Source organism: Thamnophis sirtalis, unplaced genomic scaffold (assembly GCF_051295495.1).
Source record: "Thamnophis sirtalis isolate CommonGarterSnake01/CBP01778 unplaced genomic scaffold, rThaSir2_p1.2 scaffold_3, whole genome shotgun sequence".
NCBI lineage: Eukaryota > Metazoa > Chordata > Lepidosauria > Squamata > Natricidae > Thamnophis > Thamnophis sirtalis.
In genome coordinates, this window is record NW_028261383.1 from 86,491,287 (window position 1) to 86,514,794 (window position 23,508).

At 38.2% G+C, this 23,508-nt stretch overlaps 1 protein-coding gene across 4 annotated transcripts; it reads left to right on the top strand.

Annotated features, from left to right (window-relative positions):
• Positions 1 to 17: 17 nt before the first annotated feature.
• FAM114A2 (family with sequence similarity 114 member A2) lies at positions 18 to 23,508 on the top strand. 4 transcript variants are annotated; one of them, XM_087709420.1, is made up of 15 exons: positions 18 to 36; positions 547 to 629; positions 3,290 to 3,513; positions 4,461 to 4,560; positions 7,581 to 7,676; positions 8,121 to 8,233; positions 11,220 to 11,354; positions 11,537 to 11,695; positions 12,545 to 12,674; positions 14,015 to 14,094; positions 16,848 to 16,982; positions 17,171 to 17,310; positions 18,330 to 18,402; positions 19,976 to 20,029; positions 21,543 to 23,508. In XM_087709420.1, exons 3-15 carry the CDS (start codon positions 3,304 to 3,306, stop codon positions 21,642 to 21,644), a joined length of 1,527 nt encoding a protein of 508 aa, XP_087565546.1. In that variant the 5' UTR covers positions 18 to 36; positions 547 to 629; positions 3,290 to 3,303; the 3' UTR covers positions 21,645 to 23,508. The 4 variants fall into 4 exon arrangements, with proteins under 4 accessions (XP_087565546.1, XP_087565545.1, XP_087565543.1 ...); XM_087709419.1 differs by having other exon boundaries at positions 35 to 168; XM_087709417.1 differs by having other exon boundaries at positions 36 to 168; positions 521 to 629.

Sequence of the window (23,508 nt, forward strand, 5' to 3'; positions counted from 1 at the left end):
GCTTAGTGACGCTCTTTCCTCCTCTCCATGGTTGAGGTACAGTAATCTAGCGCGCTGGGGGCCATAGAGACGTGGCTGTTTCTGGTGTGATATTCCAGTGGAAGAAAAAAAGGGGTGCAGAGTCCGGAGAGGACAGTTCCTGCGCTTCGAGTTTGTTTCTATAACAAGGTGTCTTTTTCTTACTTGGAAATGCCTGTTTTTTATGCCTTTGCTGCTTTGCTCTGGTTAGGAACATTTATTCCCATCAATTTCCATTAGTGATGATGCCAGTTAAAATCCACGCGAGTTGAGTGGAATAAATCTTCCCTTCCTTCTGCTTGGATATATTCCGAAACATCCCCCCCCCCCTTTCTCTACCAGGCTGGACTACAGCTCCCAGTGGGCTTCTGACTAGGAGAATGATAGTTGCAGTCTTCAATGTTTATTTCAGTGTTTCTACAAGAAGTTGATTTGCTGGAGTGTAGATGCGTCAGAGAAAGGGAGTAATCAAGACTTTTGTATTTACTTGCCCTACCCGCAGATTCTCAGCGGATCCTTTTGTTTTAGATCTTGATCTTTTAGATCCGACAGAAGTAGCTGAGTTTGGACTGGTAATTACAGTTTGGCTGGAGTCCATCCTCTAAATTCAGGTAGGTGTCTCTCTTCTTTCTCATACCAAAGGTTGCATCTTGGAACAAAAGTGGCTTTTGTAGCTAAAACTTGTCTTTACTTACTCCTACTTACACATTTTGCTTACTTCTTATTCTTTCCTTCCCCTTCCCTTCCCTCTTGATTGCCGTATTTAATAAACTTAACTTTATCCCCTTCTCCACATTGTTTTCTTCTTCTTTTTCTCTCTTTCTTATATAAAGTTGTATGACTAAAGTTTTTGAACCTTATGCAACACTGATGTAATACTCCAAATATCAGTTGGCTGAAAGGTCACTTGGATAAGTGGGATACTCTATGAGTAAGCATGCATAATAACAGCACAGGCCTGGAAAATAAGATAGGCATCATATGCTATGCTGGAAGATTGTCTGAAGGAAATACAAAAAAAAAGTGAGGGATGGTTGGTGGGGGGCATCAACCTATTGTATTAACTCCGATTTTCTTTATAAAACACAAAATTCTGGCATGATTTCATATGTTAAGCGCAAGGCACTAAACAGGTAATTCCCTCCTGTATCAAATTAACAAAGCCAATTATTTCTTTGAAATTATTACTCATCTCTCATTTACACTTAGATATGTCTGCCTATCCTGCAGTTTGGGGGGGGAGGGCAAAAGCAGGAAAGAACATAGGAATCTGATATATAAATTACCTTGAAATATCAGTTCATTTACTATCTTTCAAAATAGATCAAGGTTTTTCACACTTTTTGATACATTAGAAGCACATTATTTTCTAGTTAAACCAGAATATTGTTTCATGTTTTTACTTTTGTATTTCTTGAAATGATAAAGTAGCCTATCATTAGCCTTTCATTTCAGTTGATCTAATGCTGATGCTTCTGACACTTTCCCACTCTTGTCATGTAGGTTGTATTAAAACAACTTGGCATATCCCCTGGGCTGATGAAATCATCCACATATTAAATGAAAGCTGTATGAAACTTGTCCCAAGGACCATAGTAGGACAATAGTAGTTGTCTATTATGCAAGTTATTAATATTCTTCCATTTTCGGATAGTCAACACAAAACAAAAAACAACAGCCTAATAAGTGTAGAATATGTAACAATAAAAGCTCATATTAATTTAAATATGGTAGAAAGCCTTAATGAAAGGATTTTCAAAGTCTGTGTGACATAGACAAGAACATGCTTTGTTCCATGCAAATAATTTGTTTTTATTATTCTAAATAAATGTATTTAATTAAACATGGAATCAATAGCAGAACTTGTGTAGTCAATTTAAATAAGCAAAAAGAAGTGGAATACATTAAGATACCTTGGTCCTAAATCCTATAAGTCAGTGATGGCTAACCCTTTTCTAAAGGTGTGCATGCCCACCCACCGCATGTGCTTGCGGCTCTCCCCCTGCACATGTGCGCAGCTCCCCACATGTGGGGGGGGGGAGTTTTCACCCTCCCCATACTCTGGAGGCTTTCCTGAAGCCTGGGGAGGGTGAAAACGGCCTCCCCTGGCGTCCCGGAAGGCTGAAAATCAGTTGGCCGGCCCATACATACTGAAGGCTGCTATGCTGGCAAATATGGCTCCGCATGCCACCTATGGCAAGCATGCCATAGGTTCGCCATCACGGCTATAAGGCATATTATAATTAAATAATTAAATACATAAAAATAGATACTGTAACCAATATAGGCTTTGAAGGAACTATGAAGCCATTGTTTCATCAGTATCATGATGTGTTTTTAGAATCAAATTTTGGATTAATAGCTTTCTTGCCATTATGGGCTGAAACCTCTGGACATTGAAAATATTCAGTTTCACGTGGAATGACTTGTCATGATCCAATTATAAATCACCATGGTTAGAAACATTTGAATTGCTACTGTAGACTAAATTGGAGAAAGACATTTCTATCCATAGCCACACACATGTATGCAGGATCAAAACTAGAAAGAATAATTGTATCTAATATGACTTAGCTGTTCACAATACTCTTCAGTTTTAGAAAAGTGTATAGAGTTTAAGAGTTACTGTCATGTGGGAAGCTCTATATTTCATTTGAGGTTATTTGTTGTTAAAAACATATCTGTAAAAGACACAATCTGTTTTATTATCTAATTGCTTTGCAATCAGTTTCAAAGCCATTCTAATTATTAATTTTTATATATATGTCAAACAAAGAACTTATTATTATTCTCTACCTGCTGGCTTAAAGGAAAGTAAAGTAGTTAGCTATTTAAGAATAGAATGAAGAATTCTAGACAGTCTCAATAAAATAGTTATATTTTCTCAAAGGAGTTGAAATAACTAATAATTATTCTAATATGCCTATTATTTTTGATCTTGCTTGAGTGATATCCCCATGCAAACCACTGAATCACAGATGCTTACTTCTGAGTAAACATGCATAGGATTGTGTTATATATGTGTTTTAATATTTATAATTGTCTGGATAAATCTAGCAAGTAATAAACTAGTTTCTATCAATCTCATTTTTCAGGTAAATTGTATTACTTTTTTTGCATTCTCCAAACTCAGATTTGATTTTTACATATTTAGTAGTAAACTGTTTTGCTATACTAATACACTTCGTTTAACTAGTCAAATGGACTCAAGTTAAAAATATATGTCAATTAAGCTAAAATAAATAATTATAATAATTACTTATAAAACAAGGATATGCTTTGGTCATGTCCCAAATGGAAAATGAATCACTGAGAGAAGATGTGGGTGAACCTGATGAAAATGTGCAGAAGACAGTGGAGGAAGATGTGACCAAGAATAATGGCGAGGAAGCCGAACCTACGTTTATGAGCCAGAAAAGTCCAGATGCCAAAAGTCCAGAAACCAAAAGTCCAGAAGCCGAAATCCCTGAGCTCAGTGCAGCACAAGAGCCACAGGTACAAAATATACTAGTATTTATGCTAAAACCTGTCAATACTTTTCAGTTTTATCTCAAAATACTCTTTCTATCTTCCAAAGTGAAACATTGGGGGGGGGGGGAGGAGCGTTCTGGCTACAAAAGTCAGTTATTATAATTCTGTAATTTAAACGGAACCTATCAATTTCAATCTCAAGTTGGATTATATCTCCTGAGTTCTTAAAGATAAATATATCATGTGCAATCAAGTTAATTACATGTTACTTTAGGATCTTGGGTGGGAATAATAATATAATTGAAATATATTATACTTACTTATCCTTACTTTTTATGGCATTAATTTGAAAGCAATTTGTAACCATTCTGTTACTATAGATCTGCTTGCATAGGTGACTATACAGTAACTAACTGCTGAAAAATAGACATAAATACACAGTTTATTTATTTTCCTATTTTTGACCAAATTGATTCATACAATATGAAGAATTATATTAACACAATGTAGTTAACAAATACAAATAGCTTTTTTGCGTAGTATTAAGAAATTTGAGAATTGTGTACAACTATATTTTTAATGTTTTTAAACAATGCTTCATATTATATTAATGTAGTTGTTAATTGCGAAGTCATGTCCAACCCATTGCGACACCATGGACAATGTTCCTCCAGGCCTTCCTGTCCACTACCATATTCTGGAGTCCATTTAAGCTCACAAGTTTTTATATTATATTAATAAGGAATCCCATTTTCTTTAGAACAGAACCTTATTTTTTATTTGAATGTCTATCAGCTCTTTCCCCATTAAGCATCTTACGTTTTCTAACTGAAAGAAAAGAATGTTTTGTAAAATAGTGATGTAAAAATGTATTAATTTTTCCATATATTTCCTTTGGTAGAAATTAGTTTTAATAGTTTGGTTATTTAAAAAGGAATAAATAACTGCTTATCTTGTTCTCTTTTGCTAAGGTCTCAGGTCCCATTGAGAAGACCCAAACAGGATGGGGATATTGGGGAAACTGGGGGAAATCCTTGCTTTCAAGTGCTTCTGCTACAGTGGCCACTGTTGGTAAGGATAGCTAAAACTTAGCAGATTCATAGAACCTACTTTACAAATGCAATGAACTTTCTTTTCTAGTTCTTTTTTTCTTTTAGAGGTTAGTGGGGGCAACCATAAAAATACCTTATGAAAAGTAAAGAAAAATATAGAGCAAGATCAACAGATTTTTAAAAAAATATGTATTTATAGAACAGTAAATATATCTTGGTCTTTTGATTATGCATCACTCAACCAATTCAATCCTACATAGCTTTTACAATCCTTTAAAGGTTTATATGTTATCTCTAATTGAAAATACAGAGGAACCATATAAAATTGAGATTAAGCTAGTGGCTAGACTGAGCAAAACAGTAGAATGCATCTTATTGACTTTTATTTTGCTTGCTTGGATAATACAGGCAAATCTAAGATGACCCCAGCCTTCCTCTCATCAATAGATGCATCAATAATGCATTGTCACACAATCATAGGATTTTTCTCTCTTGTCATACCCTTCTCTTTGCAGTGTTGGATGGCAAACATAAAATAGTACAAGTGTGGTTCAGGAGAGCTGAAATAGCAATAGCACTTAGACATATACCACCCCATAGTACTTTAGAGCACACTCTGGGCAGTTGACAATGCCAGCATATTGACCCTACCAATTTGGGTTCTCATTTTACTGACCTTAGAAGGATGGAAGGTTGAATCAAGGATTGAATTCTTGGCAGTGGGCAAAGTTAGCCTGCAATACTGCATTCTAATCATTGCAGCACCGTGGAACCCCAGAACACGTTCTTTGTTACTCCTTTTGTAGAGCCATTCTTCCTCTGATTAGTAATCCTGATTGCTCTGGCCTATGCCTAGATGAGCTGCCATTTATTGCAGTGCATATGGCTAGGTTGGGATAGCAACATGGAAGATCTGGACCTTGATAGGTCAAGCTCCTGCTCCAAAGAAGTTATGTTAGATACTACCAAATTGTATACAACTTTAGATATTATCGCACTCCATGTAAATTTTAGAAATCGTATTTTCGTAATTTTACATTTTATGTAATTTTAGTGACTATTTATAGCTAAGTCATTGATTGTTTCTTTTGGGTCTTACTCGTGGGTCCTAGTCTGGATGTTTTAATTTCACAATGTACTCTATTTTAATTTTGCCTCAAATTTTATTTACTAAAGTAGTTCCTTAAGATTGAGTTGTTGGTGCTAATAGATTCCTTATACAGTGGGGCAAAAAAGTATTTAGTAGCCACCAATTGTGCAAGTTCTCCCACTTAAAAAGGTGAGAGAGGCCTGTAATTGACATCATAGGTAGACCTCAACTATGAGAGACAAAATGAGAAAACAAATCCAGACAATCACATTGTCTGATTTGGAAAGAATTTATTTGCAAATTATAGTGGAAAATAAGTATTTGGTCAATATCAAAAGTTCAGAGGAGGACAGAGGAGCCTCTTAAAGAAGAAGTTACAGGTCTGTGAGAGCCAGAAATCTTGCTTGTTTGTAGGTGACCAAATATTTATTTTCCACCATAATTTGCAAAAATATTCTTTTCAAATCAAGCTCCTCTGTCCTCCACTCATTACCTGTATTAATGGCATTTGTTTGAACTTGTTAGCAGTATAAAAGACAGCTGTCCACAACCTCAAACAGTCACACTCCAAACTCCACTATGGTGAAGACCAAAGAGCTGTCAAAGGACACCAGAAACAAAATTGTAGACCTGCACCAGGCTGGGAAGTCTGAATCTGCAATAGGCAAGCAGCTTGGTGTGAAGAAATCAACTGTGGGAGCAATAATTAGAAAATGGAAGACATACAAAACCACTGATAATCTCCCTCGATCTGGGGCTTCACACAAGATCTCACCCCGAACGGTGAGCAAAAATCCCAGAACCACATGGGGGGAACCTAGTGAATGACCTGCAGAGAGCTGGGACCAACGTAACAAAGGCTACCATCAGTAACACACTACACTGCCATGGACTCAGATCCTGCAGTGCCAGACGTGTCCCCCTGCTTAAGCCAGTACATGTCCGGGCCCATCTGAAGTTTGCTAGAGAGCATTTGGATGATCCAGAAGAGGATCGGGAGAATGTCATATGGTCAGATGAAACCAAAGTAGAACTGTTTGGTACAAACACACTCGTGTTTGGAGGAGAGAGAATGCTGAGGTGCATCCAAAGAACACCATACCTACTGTGAGACACGGGGGTGGCAACATCATGCTCTGAAGCTGTTTCTCTGCAAAGGGATCAGGACGACTGATCCATGTACAGGAAAGAATGAATGGGGCCATGTATCATGAGATTTTGAGTGCAAACCTCCTTCCATCAGCAAGGGCATTGAAGATGAAATGTGGCTGGGTCTTTCAGCAGAACAATGATCCCAAACACCGCCCGGGCAATGAAGGAGTGGCTTCGTAAGAAGCATTTCAAGGTCCTGGAGTGGCCTAGCCAGTCTCCAGATCTCAACCCCATAGAAAACCTTTGGAGGGAGTTGAAAGTCCGTGTTGCCCAGCGACAGCCCCAAAACATCACTGCTCTAGAGGAGATCTGCATGGAGGAATGAGCCAATATACCAGCAACAGTGTGTGCCAACCTTGTGAAGACTTACAGAAAGTTGTCATTACCAACAAAGGATATATAACAAAGTATTGAGATGAACTTTTGATATTGACCAAATACTTATTTTCCACCATAATTTGCAAAAAAATTCTTTCCAAATCAAACAATGTGATTGTCTGGATTTGTTTTCTCATTTTGCCTCTCATAGTTGAGGTCTACCTATGATGTCAATTACAGGTCTCTCTCATCTTTTTAAGTGGGAGAACTTGCACAATTGGTGACTGACTAAATACTTTTCCTCCCCACTCTAGGCACATTACTTGTACTGGTTTAAGACTGTTAATAAAATAATCTCTGCACCCCCCCCCCCCAAAAAAAAAGGTCTCTTTGCATCCTATTGATTTTTATTTTGCTTGCTTGGGCAATTCATCTTATTTGTTTTTTCTCAGGGTTAACATTATCTCTTCTTTCTCTAGGTCATGGAATCTCAAATGTCATTGAAAAAGCAGAAACATCCCTAGGGATCCCCAGCCCTACTGACTTACCATCTGATGCCAGAGATGCAATAAAAGGTCAGATCTTATTTTAGTACATAAAATATTTTATATATAATGACCTTTGTTACCTTTGAAGGGATCTGTACTCTGTGGCAGATAAGCTGAGCCTTTGGCTGTCATTACTAACAAATAACATGACTTAGAAATATTGGTGTTGCTGGTATCTTAGAAATGTGTATATCTTGAAGCACCTGCAACCTTTGCATTGCTGTACTTTGTTCAGGACATAAAATGTATGTGAGCGTTTGGGTAAATATTTGATTTTGTACACTATGAAGATGGCAGAGTTGCAGTTTTTGATACCAGTCTAGATAGAAATGGATGTTTACAACTGACAGCAGAAACTACTGGTTAGGTTCAGAGAATTGCTCTTTTTAGTTTTTTATGCCTACATAGGGTTAGGGTACTTTGAAATATTCAAGGACGGTTTTAACCCTTAAATGAATGCTTTTGTTTCAGAAAGCCACAATTCTGAAGAAGTAAGTGATGACAAGAAAGAGACTGAAAATCCCTCACCTCTCAGTGGTGCTTTTGGAATGTTTTCTACCATTTCTTCTGCTGTTCAGAGCACTGTGAGTGAGATTGAAAGAGTTATGTATAAGATGATACTTTTTCTTTAAAATGCTTATCTAAAAATGGAGGGGCGTCTTCTACACAAGAATGAGGCTGAGAGGAGAATTGTGGTTGCGAGACTACTGATACCTTATCTCTGCAAACTAGCCTCACGAGCAAAACTTCCGATTGCAGAGACAAGCTAACAGGTTTCCTCCAATCATGAGCCTTATTTAATTGACATCAGCTGATGCTGCGGAGAGTGTGTAACCAGTGCCCAGATGCGACAGGGAGCGATAATGTTGGAGCGTTCTGAGCCCATACAAATGTCAGAAAACAAAAAAAATATCAGTACTTGTAAGCTAATGTCTTACTTTGCAAAATAAATATCTTGTGTTTAATGTTTACAATATTGATTTCTGAATTTTGGGTAAGACAAGTGGGGGGCATCCTATACATGGAGGCATCTTATAGACAGAAAAATACAGTGTCTTAGTTTGATCTTGCTGTGTCTTCAGTTTATGCTGTCAGCCCTTTAAAGTAGACCAGATCTGGAAATAGATGGCACCAAAGACTACAACTATACATATTTGAGATTGGCTATAATAATAGAACCTTGATAGTCTGCCTGTGTTTTTCCTTCTTTCCCTCTTACATCCCAGACAATTGAGGGTGGGGGTGGTGTTGAGTCTCTTTGTAACCTTATCCATTTAGCAGATATTCTTCTGCATCTGGTGCTTCCCTGATAGTCTTTGGATTCTTTCTCCAACCTTCTCCATGGCTCTGTGGAGGTTCATTACATTGTCAATCAGGGGTACAGTTCTTTTCTTACTTTTATCTTTAATAATTGCTTTGATTATAGCCAGTAAATTATTTGTGACCTGTTTAGGGGTCTTGAATTACAAGCTTTTTCCTATCACAAAGAATTAGACTAATCTTGGCCATTTGAACTTTAGCAAATTCTTCAATTGATGAAGATGCAATGTATTTACAAGGCATTGGTGTTTGAATGTTATTATAATTTCATGTTATTTTATAACTTGGTTTTCTGAGCAGACATTCTCATGAAGCAAAATATATCTTAATTTAAAATGTCAAGATATACTGAAGATGTAATAATCATAAATCATTAAAATGCAGAATGGGATAAAATACTTATAAAAAGTAGCCCACTTATGTATTGTATCTTTGCACCACCACTCCTCTTCTCAATGAGTCTGAGTAGCATACAAATTAAAAATCAAAGAACTAATGCAAGATAAGACAACAGCAGAAAAAAACCAGTTGACAACCCACCATAGCCCAAATCTGAGAAATATGATAGATTCCACGAGACTCATTTTTAAAGAAAACAGGGATGGTTCCAATTGAATCTCTGGGGGAATACTGCTCTCTGGATAAGTACTGTAGTAAATCCTATCTAGTGGGTAGCAATAGCGATAGCACTTAGACTTATGTACCGCTTCACAGTGCTTTTACAGCCCTCTCTAAGTGGTTTACGGAGTCAGCATATTGTCCTCAACAATCTGGCTCCTCACTTTACCAACCTCGGAAGGATGGAAGGCTGAGTCAACCTTGAGCTGGTTAGAAAAGAACTGTTGGCAGTCAGCATAGTCAGCCTGCAATATTGCATTCTACCCATGTGTCCCACCACGACTCTTATCCACAGATCATATCAGATTGCTTTGTTTAATGGATGGCATCCAGAGCAGATAACTCTGGCTGATATTACAAGATGAGAAGAAACAATGAGAGAGGGCCCTACAAATTACAAAGCCCTATGCTGTGTAGAAGAAGACTTGTATTCTGTAGCAGTTGAAACTTTATGGTAGTCTTCAAGCCCCATATGGAACGCATTGCAATAATCCATACCGTGAGGAAAACCAGGACACGTTGTTCTTTGCTATACTGTGTTGTGACCCACCAGCGGTCAGCAGAGTTGGACAGTGAGGAGGTTGGGGAGGAACATGGGCCAGTCCTGGGGGCTGGGGAAGGCTCGGATGAGGGCTGTGTGTCTCTGGCCCCATCTCTGTGAGGCAGAGATGGTGCCAAGGCCATTTGGGAGTTCTCAGTTGCCTTCGGAGCTATACAGCGGTGAGGCAGAGGAACAACTGGAGCCTGTTCCCAGTGTGTGCATCTGCAGAGCTGCCAGAAAGAAAACAACGGCTAAGAAATCAAGGGTCAACTTGGGAGTAAAGCCACAGTGGATGGTGAATGGTCTCTCCCATAGCAAATAAAAGAGGAGCAAAAGGGGAGTGAGCTTTTGCAGGAAACAATTTGTTTGTTTCTTCGTTAGTTCATTTTAGGAGTGTGAAGATTTGTCCGTGAATCCCAGAGACTCTGTGCCAAGCCTTTCCCTTGCATAGCACTGCGTTTGGAAAATATTTACATGGCAGCTTTCCAAGCTAGATAAGGTCTGTGGTCATAACTTCACCTTTGAAAGACTGTTTACCAGGCCTTTGCGGAAGGTGAATGAAAGGAATTTACATTCGTTTAATAAAAGGGTTTTTGACGGAACCAGGAATCTGCTTCGTGCTTTTTGGGGAAGCCTAGGACAGAACAGACTGATCTGAAATGAGACAGAGTAAAATTGAGTGTTGGTATACACCAGGGGTGTCTGTGATGTGACGTATCAGGACTTTCTCCCTCTTTGCTAAACAGGGCGGGGCCAGCACGTGACGCATCTAGCCCACGGGCCGTGAGTTTGACACCCTTAATATACACTCATAGCTGAGCTTTCTTTTAATGTAGCCAATTCAAGAGTTATAAATGCATACTCTGGAAATTCTTGCTTTCTGTCAACATATTTTCACTACTATTTATTTGTGTCCCATTTTGCTACCTTGTTTCCCAAGGAAAACCATATAAATCCATCCTGTATTTTGAACATTTGGCTTCCAGAAGTTCAAATGTGCACTTACAGTATATCTCTAACATAAAACCATTTCTTTCTTTCAAAGCCATTGCTTAAAAAGTGCAAATCTCTCTCTCTCTCTCTCTCTTTAGGGGAAAACAGTTATAAGTGGAAGTCTGGATGCATTAGAATACATTGGTAAAAAGACAATGGACGTGATAGCTGAAGGTGACCCTGGATTTAAGAAAACAAAAGGCTTGATGAACAGAAATTCCACACTATCTCAGGTACAGATTTCCCACACAAAACCTGGGAGCAATTAATTTCTGATCCTCTCATTGACAAATTATCAGTCAACAGAATAGTTCATATGGCCTAGCACCATATTTATAGTCGGTGACCTTTTCTCTGTGCATGCTTTTTTTAAAAAAATGCTGCTGTTGTCACACTTCAGCTTCTTTATTTGTAGGTCTTGCGAGAGGCCAAGGAAAGAGAACAACAGAGGACAGCTGCTGAGGTTTCCATGACTACAGAGAAGAAAGCACATTACGGATTGCTTTTTGATGAGTTTCAGGGGCTTTCTCATTTGGAAGCCTTAGAGATGCTTTCCAGAGAGAGTGAATCAAAGGTAAATGACCTTAAGCAATATTTTTTATTTTATTTTTACAATGAGGCAGAATAAAATAGGGCTCTATATAAACTCTGGGAGATGAACCCATTTACAGATTCTTTGCAGCACCAGTAAATAAAAGCCAATGAAAGCAGGAGAAAAGATTTCCTGTGATCACCAATTCCTTCTCTCTGCTTCAGGTGGTTCAGTGCGTTTTTAAGTAAGAGGCCTAAAAAGGGTTTTTATTTCCAAGTGTTGTTATCTAACTAGGATGGTCCAAAGAAAATCAATTCCATTATATGATATGGAAGCACAAGTATATGGAAACTTTTTGCTTTTCGCTCCCATTTTCCAAAAAGCATTTTTTTTTTGTTACTCAGTGTTGTGGCCCAACAGCGGCCAGCTGAGCTGTTGGTGGACTCTGACAGCGATGACCATTATGGGACTGCTCTAGAGGATGAAGAAGACTCTGGAGGGTGTGTGGAGTCAGAGCAGGGACTAGAGAGGCCTGTTGGTCACCAGGTGGCATCTGAGTCAGGGAGCAGTGAGGAGGAATGGGGAGGTTGTCCCTGATATGCCTGTGCATAGAGAAGAGAAGGGAGCAGCTGTGGAGAAGACGTCATAGAAGGAAATAGGGACAGGTGGCTACTGTTGTGGCCCCTCCCAAATAGCTTATAGGTGGAGCGACGGGAGGGGAATCTTTGCAGGAAACAACAGTCCACTTTACTAGCCGTTGAGAAAGCATTCCGTAAGTCTAATCACGGGACAGAACACTCAGTCTATTTTTTTAAATACTCCTGATATGGTATTTCTCATATCAGATATGAAACTACCGGATCCACAGTTCTCATTGTATATTTCAAACAGGTGAAATCTGTTATAAGTACACTTTCTGGTGAGGAGTTTGCTACTTTAAAGGAAGAGCTGGAAAAGCTGAAAGAAGCATTTTCATTAGCTGAATTTGATGATGATGAAGATGAAGAAGAAGAAAAAAAAGGTAATTTGGCAGACTGCTGGCTGTGCAATAGTATTTAAAGACCTCTTGATGTGGGTGAGGTAGCTTTCTAACATTCTGTAGCATTCAGTCTTTAATGCTTACATTTTAGAGGCTCTACCTTTTCATTATAATCAAATGAAATAAATAATAGGTATTAAAAGCTTCCACATACAGGTAGGCCTCGGCTTATGACCACTATGGAGCCCCAAATTTCTGTTGCTAGCAAGACAGTTTTGCCTCACTTTATGACTTTTCTTGCCACACCTGTTAAGTGAATCACTGCAGTTGTTAGTAAGATGGTTGTTAAGTGAATCTGGCTTTCCACATTGACTTTGTCAGAAGGTTGCAAATGTGACCCCATAATCTGCAACCGTCATAAATACATGCCAATTGCCAGGCATTCAAATTGTTATCTTGTGACTGTAGGAATGCTGTAGTGAGTGTGTGAAAAATGGTCATAAGTCGCTTTTTTCAGTGTTGCTGTAGTTTCAAATGGTGACTAAATGAATAGTTGTAAGTTGAGGACTACCTGTATTTTAAAGCTCTGTTCTTCTGAGTACTAGATAATTACCTGTACATTTAAATGAATGACCAAATAATAGCATGGGACTTCCTTAACTAACATAATGTAGAGAGAATCCCGGTAGTCACAGTGGCTGATTGGAACCTTAGGGAGGAGACTCATAATGTCTCCCGTGTCTATAAATCAGGCAACAAAAACACTCATGTTTGTTCCATTATGTTGCTAGTATTGTGTTGGTTGCACAGCTGTTGACATGTACCTATTACAGGGGGTGGGCTGTTGCGGGTTCTCGCGGGTTCTGAAGAACCTCTAGTTAAGAATCTGCCCAGTTTGGAGAACCTGCAAATCCCACCCCTGGCTGGCCTCGCCCACCCTGCCCCACCCATCCCCACACGACCCATTTGGGATGCCAGGTAAGTACAGGGTCCGCACAGAGGCTCAAGGAGGGTGAAAAGTGGGCCTCCGGAACCCAGGGGAAGCTGTTTTCACCCTCCTGGAGGCTCGAGAAAATCCTCCGGAGCCCGGGGAGGGTGAAAACGCCCCCCTCCACCGTTTTGCAGGAGCCGACCCAGCAACCCTTCATGTGCATGCCCACCGAGCAACTGGGCAGAGAACCCGTTGCTAAAATTTTTGAAGCCCCCAATCTATTACCTTTAGAAAGCATCTAGAGCCCCTATCTTTTGATCACAAAGATTATTAAAAAGTGTGCCCATGTTCTAAAGAACAGAGATATGGCCCACCTAAGTAATGAAAAACACCAAACAAGCCTTTATGTAATTATATTGAAAATACACAATCTACATCCTGTTGTTTTTAGAAGACGAAGATTTCACAGTTGAAGTGGGCATACTCTTTTCACAGCTGCGCATCTCTCTAAAACCAGCTAAATTGCTCCAAGTGAGTAAATACTTGTTTTTAGCTTTTAAGATTATGTATAGAGTTGTTTTGGATGTAGTTTGGGCTTCTGAAATTTGTAGTAAGTTGTCCTAACTAGGCTAACTTTAATTTTTTTATTTTTATTAGTTTATATTAAATGGATTAATAATTAGTGATGTATAACAGCAAGTAAAGGAATTTTGTAACAGAGATTTTCTGCCTGGGAAAACCAAGGAAAATCATCAAAACCATACAAAAGTGAAAGTTAGAATATTTTGGAGATGTGATGCGACACCTGGAAAAATACGCCATACTTCACTTAATCCTCCAGGGAAGGATTGAAGGCAAATGAGGTCCAGGCAGAAGAAGAACATCATGGCTTCAGAATCTAAGGGACTGGCTTGGACAAAACTCAGCAGCACTTTTTTGTGCAGCTGTTGATAAGAATAGGATCGCCAACATGATCGATCCGATGGCAGATGTGGCACAAGAAGAAGAAGAGAGGCTATCAAATATTAGAAGTGCTTTTCAGTATGGACATCTTTTTCCAATACCTCTAGGCAAGCAAGCCAAATAAATAAATAAATGCTTCAAGTTGGCTCTGTTAGTGGTCAGATTGTTGCAGCTCTTTAAAATATCCAGAATCTAAGCTAACTAAACTTAATTTTTGGGCATTGGCTTGTTATCTTTTATAAGTTTTATATGGTAAAGTTTAAAGAGTAGCTTAAGGAAATAATCAAAATATTTTTTCTTTCAGGTGATAGGTTGTCAGACTTTTGGCAGCGTGACTAATATTATGAGATAAACTAGTATTATGAGCATAGGACACAGAGCTTTTAGACAATTAACAGTAGTTTATCTATACAGAAATATACAGACATACAGTACATGTGGTTAAATAGAATCCCTTATCATTCAGCTCAGACACAAGTAGAGAAATGAAATACATGATGAGAGAGAGAGAGAGACCATCTAATAACCACACACACACACACACACACACTTCCCATGCAATGACTTCTTCTCCTTGCATCAGCCATTGCTTCAGCTTACAAATTACAGCTTACAATCTTACATCAGATGGCAGCTATTAAATCCTTAGTACCTGACATAGGTTAACAGAAGTAGAATGAAAATACATTTTGTTTTGAGTTTCAAACAAAACAGCTGCACCTGAAATTTCATATGAATGTTCTGCTCTATTCTATGCTGTAATACAAGTCAGAATTGTTCAAGTGTTCTAAAAAAATTAAAAAAAACAACCCCTGAAATATTTTTATTTCATCCGTAGGAAACAGTGCTGAGGGCCAGCTCCTGCTCCTTTGTGTTTTACAAGAGGGCCAGAGAAATAAAGGGGATTGTAGTTCATGCATCTGCCACCCCAAGCACAAAACAGAAGTAGTGTTGTGGTGCTTGAAATATTTCAAATGGCACAATTCAAAATGACCAGATTTTATTCAGTCTTAAAATTCTTGAAAAATAGACTTTTTCCAGTCAGAATATTTCAAAATTAAAAGACACACTTCCTTGTAGTAATATGTACAAACAGTAAGTGGCGCTGTTTTCCGGGAGAGAATAACAAAATTCCAATTTCTGGGTTATATTATGTTAATATATAGTATAAAAATACTGTTTTTAAAACATTAATTTGCTAAAAGCAATTCATATTTTATTGATTCGTAAAAGTTTTCATTAATTCAAACTGTTTGTGCTTATAGCAGAGCTATACAGATTGGCTCTGATCTGTAATTGCCAATTTGGTTAGAATCATCATATTGAAGCAGTTGAATAGTATGATCTATTTTGTCTGTTCAGTTTGGAGATTAGAGCTTTTTCTGTAAACCTCCCACTTGGGATAAATCTCTGTGACTCAATTGCCATTCATTGTTATTTCTCTGATTTAAAAAAAAAATCTGGTGTATTCCTCTGGTTTGGAAAGCTTGTACATATATACATCTGTATAATTATCTTGCACATACTTATACATGAGATTACATGCTCATATTCATTTTTAGATGCATGAAACATCTTGGGTTGGTCAGGTGAGCGAGTGGAGTTTCCCAGGACACATGAATAAAATTATATCTTCTATGTTAATCCAAACACTGGCTTATATTTATATATTACACGTTGACCCAATCACTGCACTGTACCCTTCCCCCAACAAACCAAAAGAAAGAAAAATGGAACTGAGCTGTTTCAGTCTTGAATGGGAAAGATTACAGACTTCAGAACTATGCTGCAGCATTTACACATCTATTTTCCAACGCTTCATTCTATACCACTATGTCTGAAGAACCATAATAGCATCGCACAGATAGGAGCAGTTTTGAATTGGGAAGGCAGGGAGCAATTCATGTAATCAATGAATGGTGACCACTTACTTATAGGGAGATGTGTTGTGATGGAGATACACTGTTTGCACTCTCCTCATGGACATGATGCTAGCTTGAGATTTTGCTGCAAATTGGGAATGGAGAACATGGAGCCTTACAGATATTATTCTCTCTGGCATCTATTGTCAATGGTCATATTGGCTGGGGGATGCTGGTAATTCAGCCGCATCCCCATACCTCTGTAAGGAAAATAATGTATTTTTTTTAAAGAAATCAGTTTCCTTGCCATGTAGCAGGCATTTGACATTTTGTTATCACCATCACTTGGGAAAAATTATGAATAGGGATCTTTTACTTTTTCTCTGCAGAGACTGGATAGCGGCATTCTTCTGATCAGCAATTGGTTGATGTATCTCTTTTTTTTTCTCCCTTGGGCAGGCAAGGAACTCTGCTCATGAATTAGTTAAAAACCTCAACGTGCAAGTGGTCAAGGAAGCAGAACAACACGAAGGAGAAGGAGACCAGGAAGTGGGCTCAGGAGATACTGAGCAAGAGAATAAAAAGTCAGTGGAGGTAATAATTGTAATCAAAAGAACGCTGCAGTTTAAACGGATACATCCATTGAAGAGCTATCACCATATTCCTTTATCCTCAAGTTATGATCTCTGCATGAAGTCTTGGGGTGTGTGTGTGTGGAATTGGATGTGAAACGGCTTCTTCTTTTAAAGAAAATAGAATAATATCCATTTTTAACTTTGCAGGATATTCACATGGTTGCAATCACAAGCCTGGCTGAGTTGACGGCTTATTCCATTGAAATGTTCCACAAAACTGCAGCATTGGTTCTTCATGGGCAAAAAGAAGATGTGTTGGCTATAATCCGAGCTAAAGCCCTTTCCCAGTAAGATTAATCATGCCTGTCTTCTCTATTTCTTTCCCTTCTTCTAAAAAAACATAAGAAGATTAACAAATACCTGGTTCCTGCTCACCAGTCTTTGTTTAGGGCAGTGGAATAAAAGCCCAAAGATTCTCCTATGCAATTCCTTATTTCTGTATGTCCGTATCTGGTATAACACAATGCCATGGAAAGTCTTAGGTTTACAAGCATTCCAGTACTTCCTCTAGGAATTGTTCTTACTACCATGTTTATAGGTCGCATTCTGCTGCTTATGGCTCCAAGAGGTTAAGGAGTTCTTTCAAGGCACATTTTGAATGTTTTCCTTCAGTTGAACCTTCTTATTTCTAATCACGGTCTGAATCTAAAATTTTGATACAGCAATCAGTCTCCATGTCTTACTATCTATCACTGGAAATTAAGAAATGAGTATACCCTCCCCTCATTTATTGATAAATGTTCCATTCCAAAAGTCATTAAGTGAAATGGTTGCTAAATGAACACAAGAGAGAGACACAGAGGGACAGAGAGGGACACTGCTAAGTTCACTGGCTACTATCTGATTCAGATAAACCAAGGGACACCCCCTCCCCCAAAGAGCACTAAATATTGCAGCAATGTTGCACCATCCTTTTTTCAACATCTCTCCCAGAAAGTGTATCAATTTAATGACCCTGCTGAAAGAATTGGCTGTGCTAAACCTGTCCTCACTGCCTTTTTTCCTTATTTTTCCCCATACAGAGCTAAAAGAAATATTTGCAAGTTAATTGGAATCTGTGTTTTCATATCCCTTCAAACCACCAAGAACCTGTTTTAGAAAGGCTAGATTTTCTATTCATGTGTTTTTCAAATCAGCTCATTATTGCAAAATCAGAGGTTCCCAGGCATACTAGTTGCAAATTATGTGGGATATTTAGAGACTCACTGACTAAAAGCTTGTAGATCATCCTTAATCCTATACATTGGAAAAGAAATAAAAAAGATATATATTTTATTTATGATGTATTGTTCTTATTGTTTTTTAGAATGACCATTTTGCTGTGCAAACAATTGTCATCTCTCTCTAAAGAATTTGCCACATGCTTAACAACTGCAGGGGTAAGATGCTGTATGATGTCTAGTGGTAAAAAGCTTTTCATGAGAAAATAGAAAGATTCAGCCTACAGGACACATATTTATACTGATTCCACCACAAAACCGCGGACGACAAAATCGCGCTCGACGAAAGCGCGTACGTGACGTCATCACAGCGCAACGAAAACATCGCGCTGTGATCGATAAATGTAAAAATAAAGCGAAAACCTTACCCTAACCCCCCCAAACCTAACCCTAAACCTAACCCTAAACCTAACCCTTAACCTAACCCTAAATCTAACCATAAACCTAAACCTTAACCTAACGCTAAATGTAACCCTAACGCGCTAAATGTAACCCTAACGCTCTAAACCTAACCCTAAACCTAACCCTTACCTTTATGTGAATCGGCTTGCTTTAATTTTATTTTTATTTCAATTTTTAATTTTTTTCATCGCGCTGTGATGACGTCAAATGCGCGCTTTCGTCGAGCGCGCTTTTGTGGACCGCGGTTTTGACGGGTCACGATTTATACTATTTCAAAGAAGGGTATCCTGCTATTTCCTGTAACTGCTATGATCAGCAAAGTATTTTACTTTATTTTATTAATAAGACGTTAGAGTTTACCATTTTTAAAAGTTTTTTTTCCAGATAAATCAGAAATGGTTACAAGGGTTGGACTTTTTCATAGATTTCTTCATGTCAGTTGTTTCCTCTATTTTGCTTTAGATCAGGGGTGTCAAATTCAATTTCATTGAGGGCCACATCAGGATTGTGTTCGACCTTGGAGGGCTGGGGGAGGGGCTGGGGCATTGTCATGGTGGGCGTGGTCATGGGGAGGGGGTGATACGGGACTTGTGTCTAAGGTGGCTCCTGTGGTGGCCAAGTGCTAAGGCAGGACTTCCTTGAGACCCTCCCTAGCTCATTATAACCAACCTATCTTCCTTCCCTTCTTTTTCCTTCCCTCTTCATTCTAATTTCTTCTTCCCTCCCCTCTCCCCTTATTTTTCCTTTCTTGCTCTCTTCCCATCTTTTTTCTTTGTCTTTCTTCTTTCCCTTTCCCCTTTCGTTTCCTTTGCATGCTCAAATGCAAAAGGGGAGACATTTCTCCTTTTGTTTTGTTTTCAGTTTTGATAGCCCGCTGGCAGCCAAAATGGGGCAAAATGTGCCCCCCCCCATGCCCCGTTTTTTGCCTGGCTGGCCTCCTACAGCATTCTGGTAGCCAAAACAGGGTGCACAGGGCGGGGCTCATGCGGCCTTCGTGTACCCTGTTTTTGCTAGCAGATGCATTGTGGGCTGGTCCTTTGCTATTTCCAGCCCATGGGCCAGATCTCAGCATCCTGCGGGCCAGATCCAGCCTGCGGGCCTTGAGTTTTACACTCCTGCTTTAGATGCTCACGTTACTAGTATGAGAGGATCCATGGCACCTTGGATCTGAATATTACATAAATTCATTTCTGTAGCATGGGGAATAAATTATTTAACTGATCAAAAATCAAAAGTTTTGATTTAATTTTAGATATACGCAGCCTGTATTCTCTTCAAGATTATTTTGGCTTGGTTTTCAAATGCAACTTAATATGTCCAATGTTTTCAGGTGGAGAAGAAGGCTGATGTGCTCAACCCTTTAATCACGGGAGTGTTTTTGGAGGTCAGTTGCATATGTAAATGCTTGTGAGGGATGGATTCTGAGGAAAACATTTTGACCCCTGGCCTGATATCTGGCTTGATATAGCTGTGAAACTGGTACAGGTAGTCCTTGACGTATGACCACAATTGAAACCAAAATATCTGTTGCTAAGCAAGATAGTTGTTAAGTAAGTCGTGCGACATTTTACATTCTTTTTTTGCTACAGTTGTTAAGAAAATCTCCCATTAACTTTGCTTGTTGGAAGCCAGCTTTTAAGATTATAAATACTGATCATATGACTCTGGGACAGAGCAGTTGTCAATAATACATGCCAGCCAAGCTAAGCACCCAAATTTTGATCATGTGACCACGGGGGTACTGCAATAATTTTAAGTGTGAAAACTGGTCATAAACGTTTTTTGGTGCCATTGTAACTTCATATGGTCACTAAATAAAAGGTTGTTAATTGAGGACTACCTGTATTTGGTTCATAGTACCTGTTTCTGAACTTTTATTGTGTAGAGAGAAGGAGAGTACATAAAATGACAAATGTTTTGGGATGTTTTTTTGCTCAGGACCAAACAATCCTATCCAATTTGGGATGAACAAATCGAAAGAAAACATTTGAAACATATAACACAGTTTAGGTTCGAATGATCCACTTTAGAACTCTCTTCTGTGATCAAAACAGTTTTTGCAGTTTAAAACTGTCACATTTTATTTTGAACTCAGACAGTCAAATGTCTTGGAACATGTGATCTGGACTTTTTGCTCAAACATTCAAAATGGCAGTTCAGAGTTGAAACGCTTTGCATATTCCTGTTAAAATATGCTGGTGTCACATGATTTATTGCCCTAGATACTAAGGATTATGAGCAATATAGAGATTTTATGCAAAGGGCTTTGGTTAGGGCTTCAAAACACTTCCTTCTCTTCATAGCATAACCATATGCAGACTAAATACGTAACAATTAAGATTAATATACCATTCTCCAATCTACATCCAACTGGCCAAATTATATAATTAATTCCCATAGATTAGAACAAAATTGAAATAACGTAAAAATGGTTTTAGGAAACAGATGGATGGCTTTAAGTGAATACAAAACAACTTGTTTATGTCATATGCCCAGATTCCAATCAAATTACTTATATTTGATATACCTATTCATCACTATTTATTTTACTTAAAGCAATTAAAGAGCCGAGGTGGCGCAGTGGTTAAATGCAGCACTGCAGGCTACTTCAGCTGACTGCAGTTCTGCAGTTCAGCTGTTCAAATCTCACCGGCTCAAGGTTGACTCAGCCTTCCATCCTTCCGAGGTGGGTAAAATGAGCACCCAGACTGTTGGGGGCAATATGCTGACTCTGTAAACCGCTTAGAGAGGGCTGAAAGCCCTATGAAGCGGTATATAAGTCTTAACTGCTATTGCTATTGCTAATTAATTAGAGACAGATGCCAACCAAAGTCTGATCTTTAGAATGTATGAATATTCTTTATTCACATGACATGCCTTTTCATTCTCTTTTATAGGCTTCCAACAGTGCCTCTTATATCCAAGATGCCTTCCAACTACTTTTGCCAGTGCTGCAGATCTCGCACATCCAGTCTCAGAAAGAGTTATCTCAGCAATAAATCAAAGTCTGACTAAACTGGAACATCACTTCCAATGGACCTGAATGGAAGTTCCCTCGTTCCATAAGAAGATGAAAGCGTTTTAATATAAATTAAGACATATATGTTGACTTGTAGTTTTCCACCGACCAGAATAAGGCCATTATGTAGCCACCTACCTACATAGACAAGATGGCAGCAAAGGCAGCATAGGAAGTTTGTAATGCAATTTGTCTTCATTGTTTTGCTGGATAAAGTTCTATCTGGTTCTGCTCTTTAGTCTTCTGCATTATGCTCCTTGAGATAAGAGCGTTATTAAGGAAAGACTTATAGCGCAAGGGGCGCATAGCATAACAGTGTTCATGGCATGAGACCTTAGATTATTGGAGTCAGTAGCTGCTGCAATTGCATTATACTCACATTGAAATGCTATTTTAAGTAAAATGCCTAGCACTCCAAAGAGATGCTGAGAAAATAAGATTTGTTTCAGGACATGTGAGTGATATTTCAATTGTCTATTCTAAGATCTGGAGATCCCAAAAGGGGGGAAAAAACTTTAAAGAACAGCTAAGGTTGTAGCTCTAAGGGTTATTTGAAAGGAGAAAAAGGGCCACTTATATATTTTGACTTGCTCCCCAGTAAGCTTTATGCTTCAGGTGTGAAAAGGTTTTAGACAAATTAATGGTCTGACCTTTTACTGATGGACATTCTCTAGTGCTAATTTAGAGATAGATTTGGGTTGTTTTTTTAAAGAAACACTTTTTATGTAATAGCATCTGACGTTTAAATAAACACATTTTGCTAAACCTCACTTAGTCAATAGATTTTCAGTGTCCTTCTTCCTTAGCAGTAAATAAAAGGAGCTAGAAGGACTTGACTTGATTTAAAGAAAAGTAAGGCTTTTGATAAATGCCTTGAGGTAAGATGGGCAGTTTATAAATTTTATAAATAAATAAATAAAATGAAGCTATCAAGGGGAGCTTACAATTTGGATGCAGCATCTCATGACTCACTCATGACTCTGGATATTTCTATGAAAATAATTTTTCAGGTTCTGGAACTTTGCCTGAATTCCCAAATTGTGATTTAATTCTTCGTATCATAACTCCAAAGATTTCAGAATACAAATTCCTCTTGTCTTTTTTGTCCAATTGTTACCTTGTACAATTTTGTCTTGTTCCATAATGTATATGTTTGTTTACTTGTTCCTTCCTAGAATCTGCTCAGGGAAATTCTACTAAGTTTTATGTTTTGAACAAGCAGCTTTCTATGATTACAATAACTCAAATATCACTTCAGCAAAGAAAAAAGAGCTGAATTGCAACTCGTTTTACTTTAGTGAATGTCCTTGCTTTTAACTTTATTAGCATTTCTTTGTTTTAACTGTGATTCTAAATTTCCATCTGGTTGCTTGATGGCCTTAGAGTTACTAAATTACTTTATTACCATATTATAGCATTAGCAAGGAATGTTGGAGCAATGCATTATATACATATACATACGTCTGTGTGTGTGTATTTAAAAATGTGTAAACACATATATGTGTATGTACATACATACATACACACATTCAGTAAAAAATACCCCTTAACTTTACAAATAAATTAGGCTGTTAGATAGTTTAATTTCTAGCAAAGAATCTATTTTATCTATTCTAAATATGTATGTGTATATTGTATACAGAGAATAAATGTCTTATGATGCAATAAGGAAATGGCTGCTTATTAAGTAGGTTGACCATTGAATACCTACAGTTACTAATGTTCAGGTCAACAAAACAATATTTTGCCATGTGCTGCTTTCCTACATTTTCTTGCTTATTCATGTCTGGAAGAAATCTGCATTGTTTAAATAAAGTGATAGCATACGTGGTGAATATACAGTA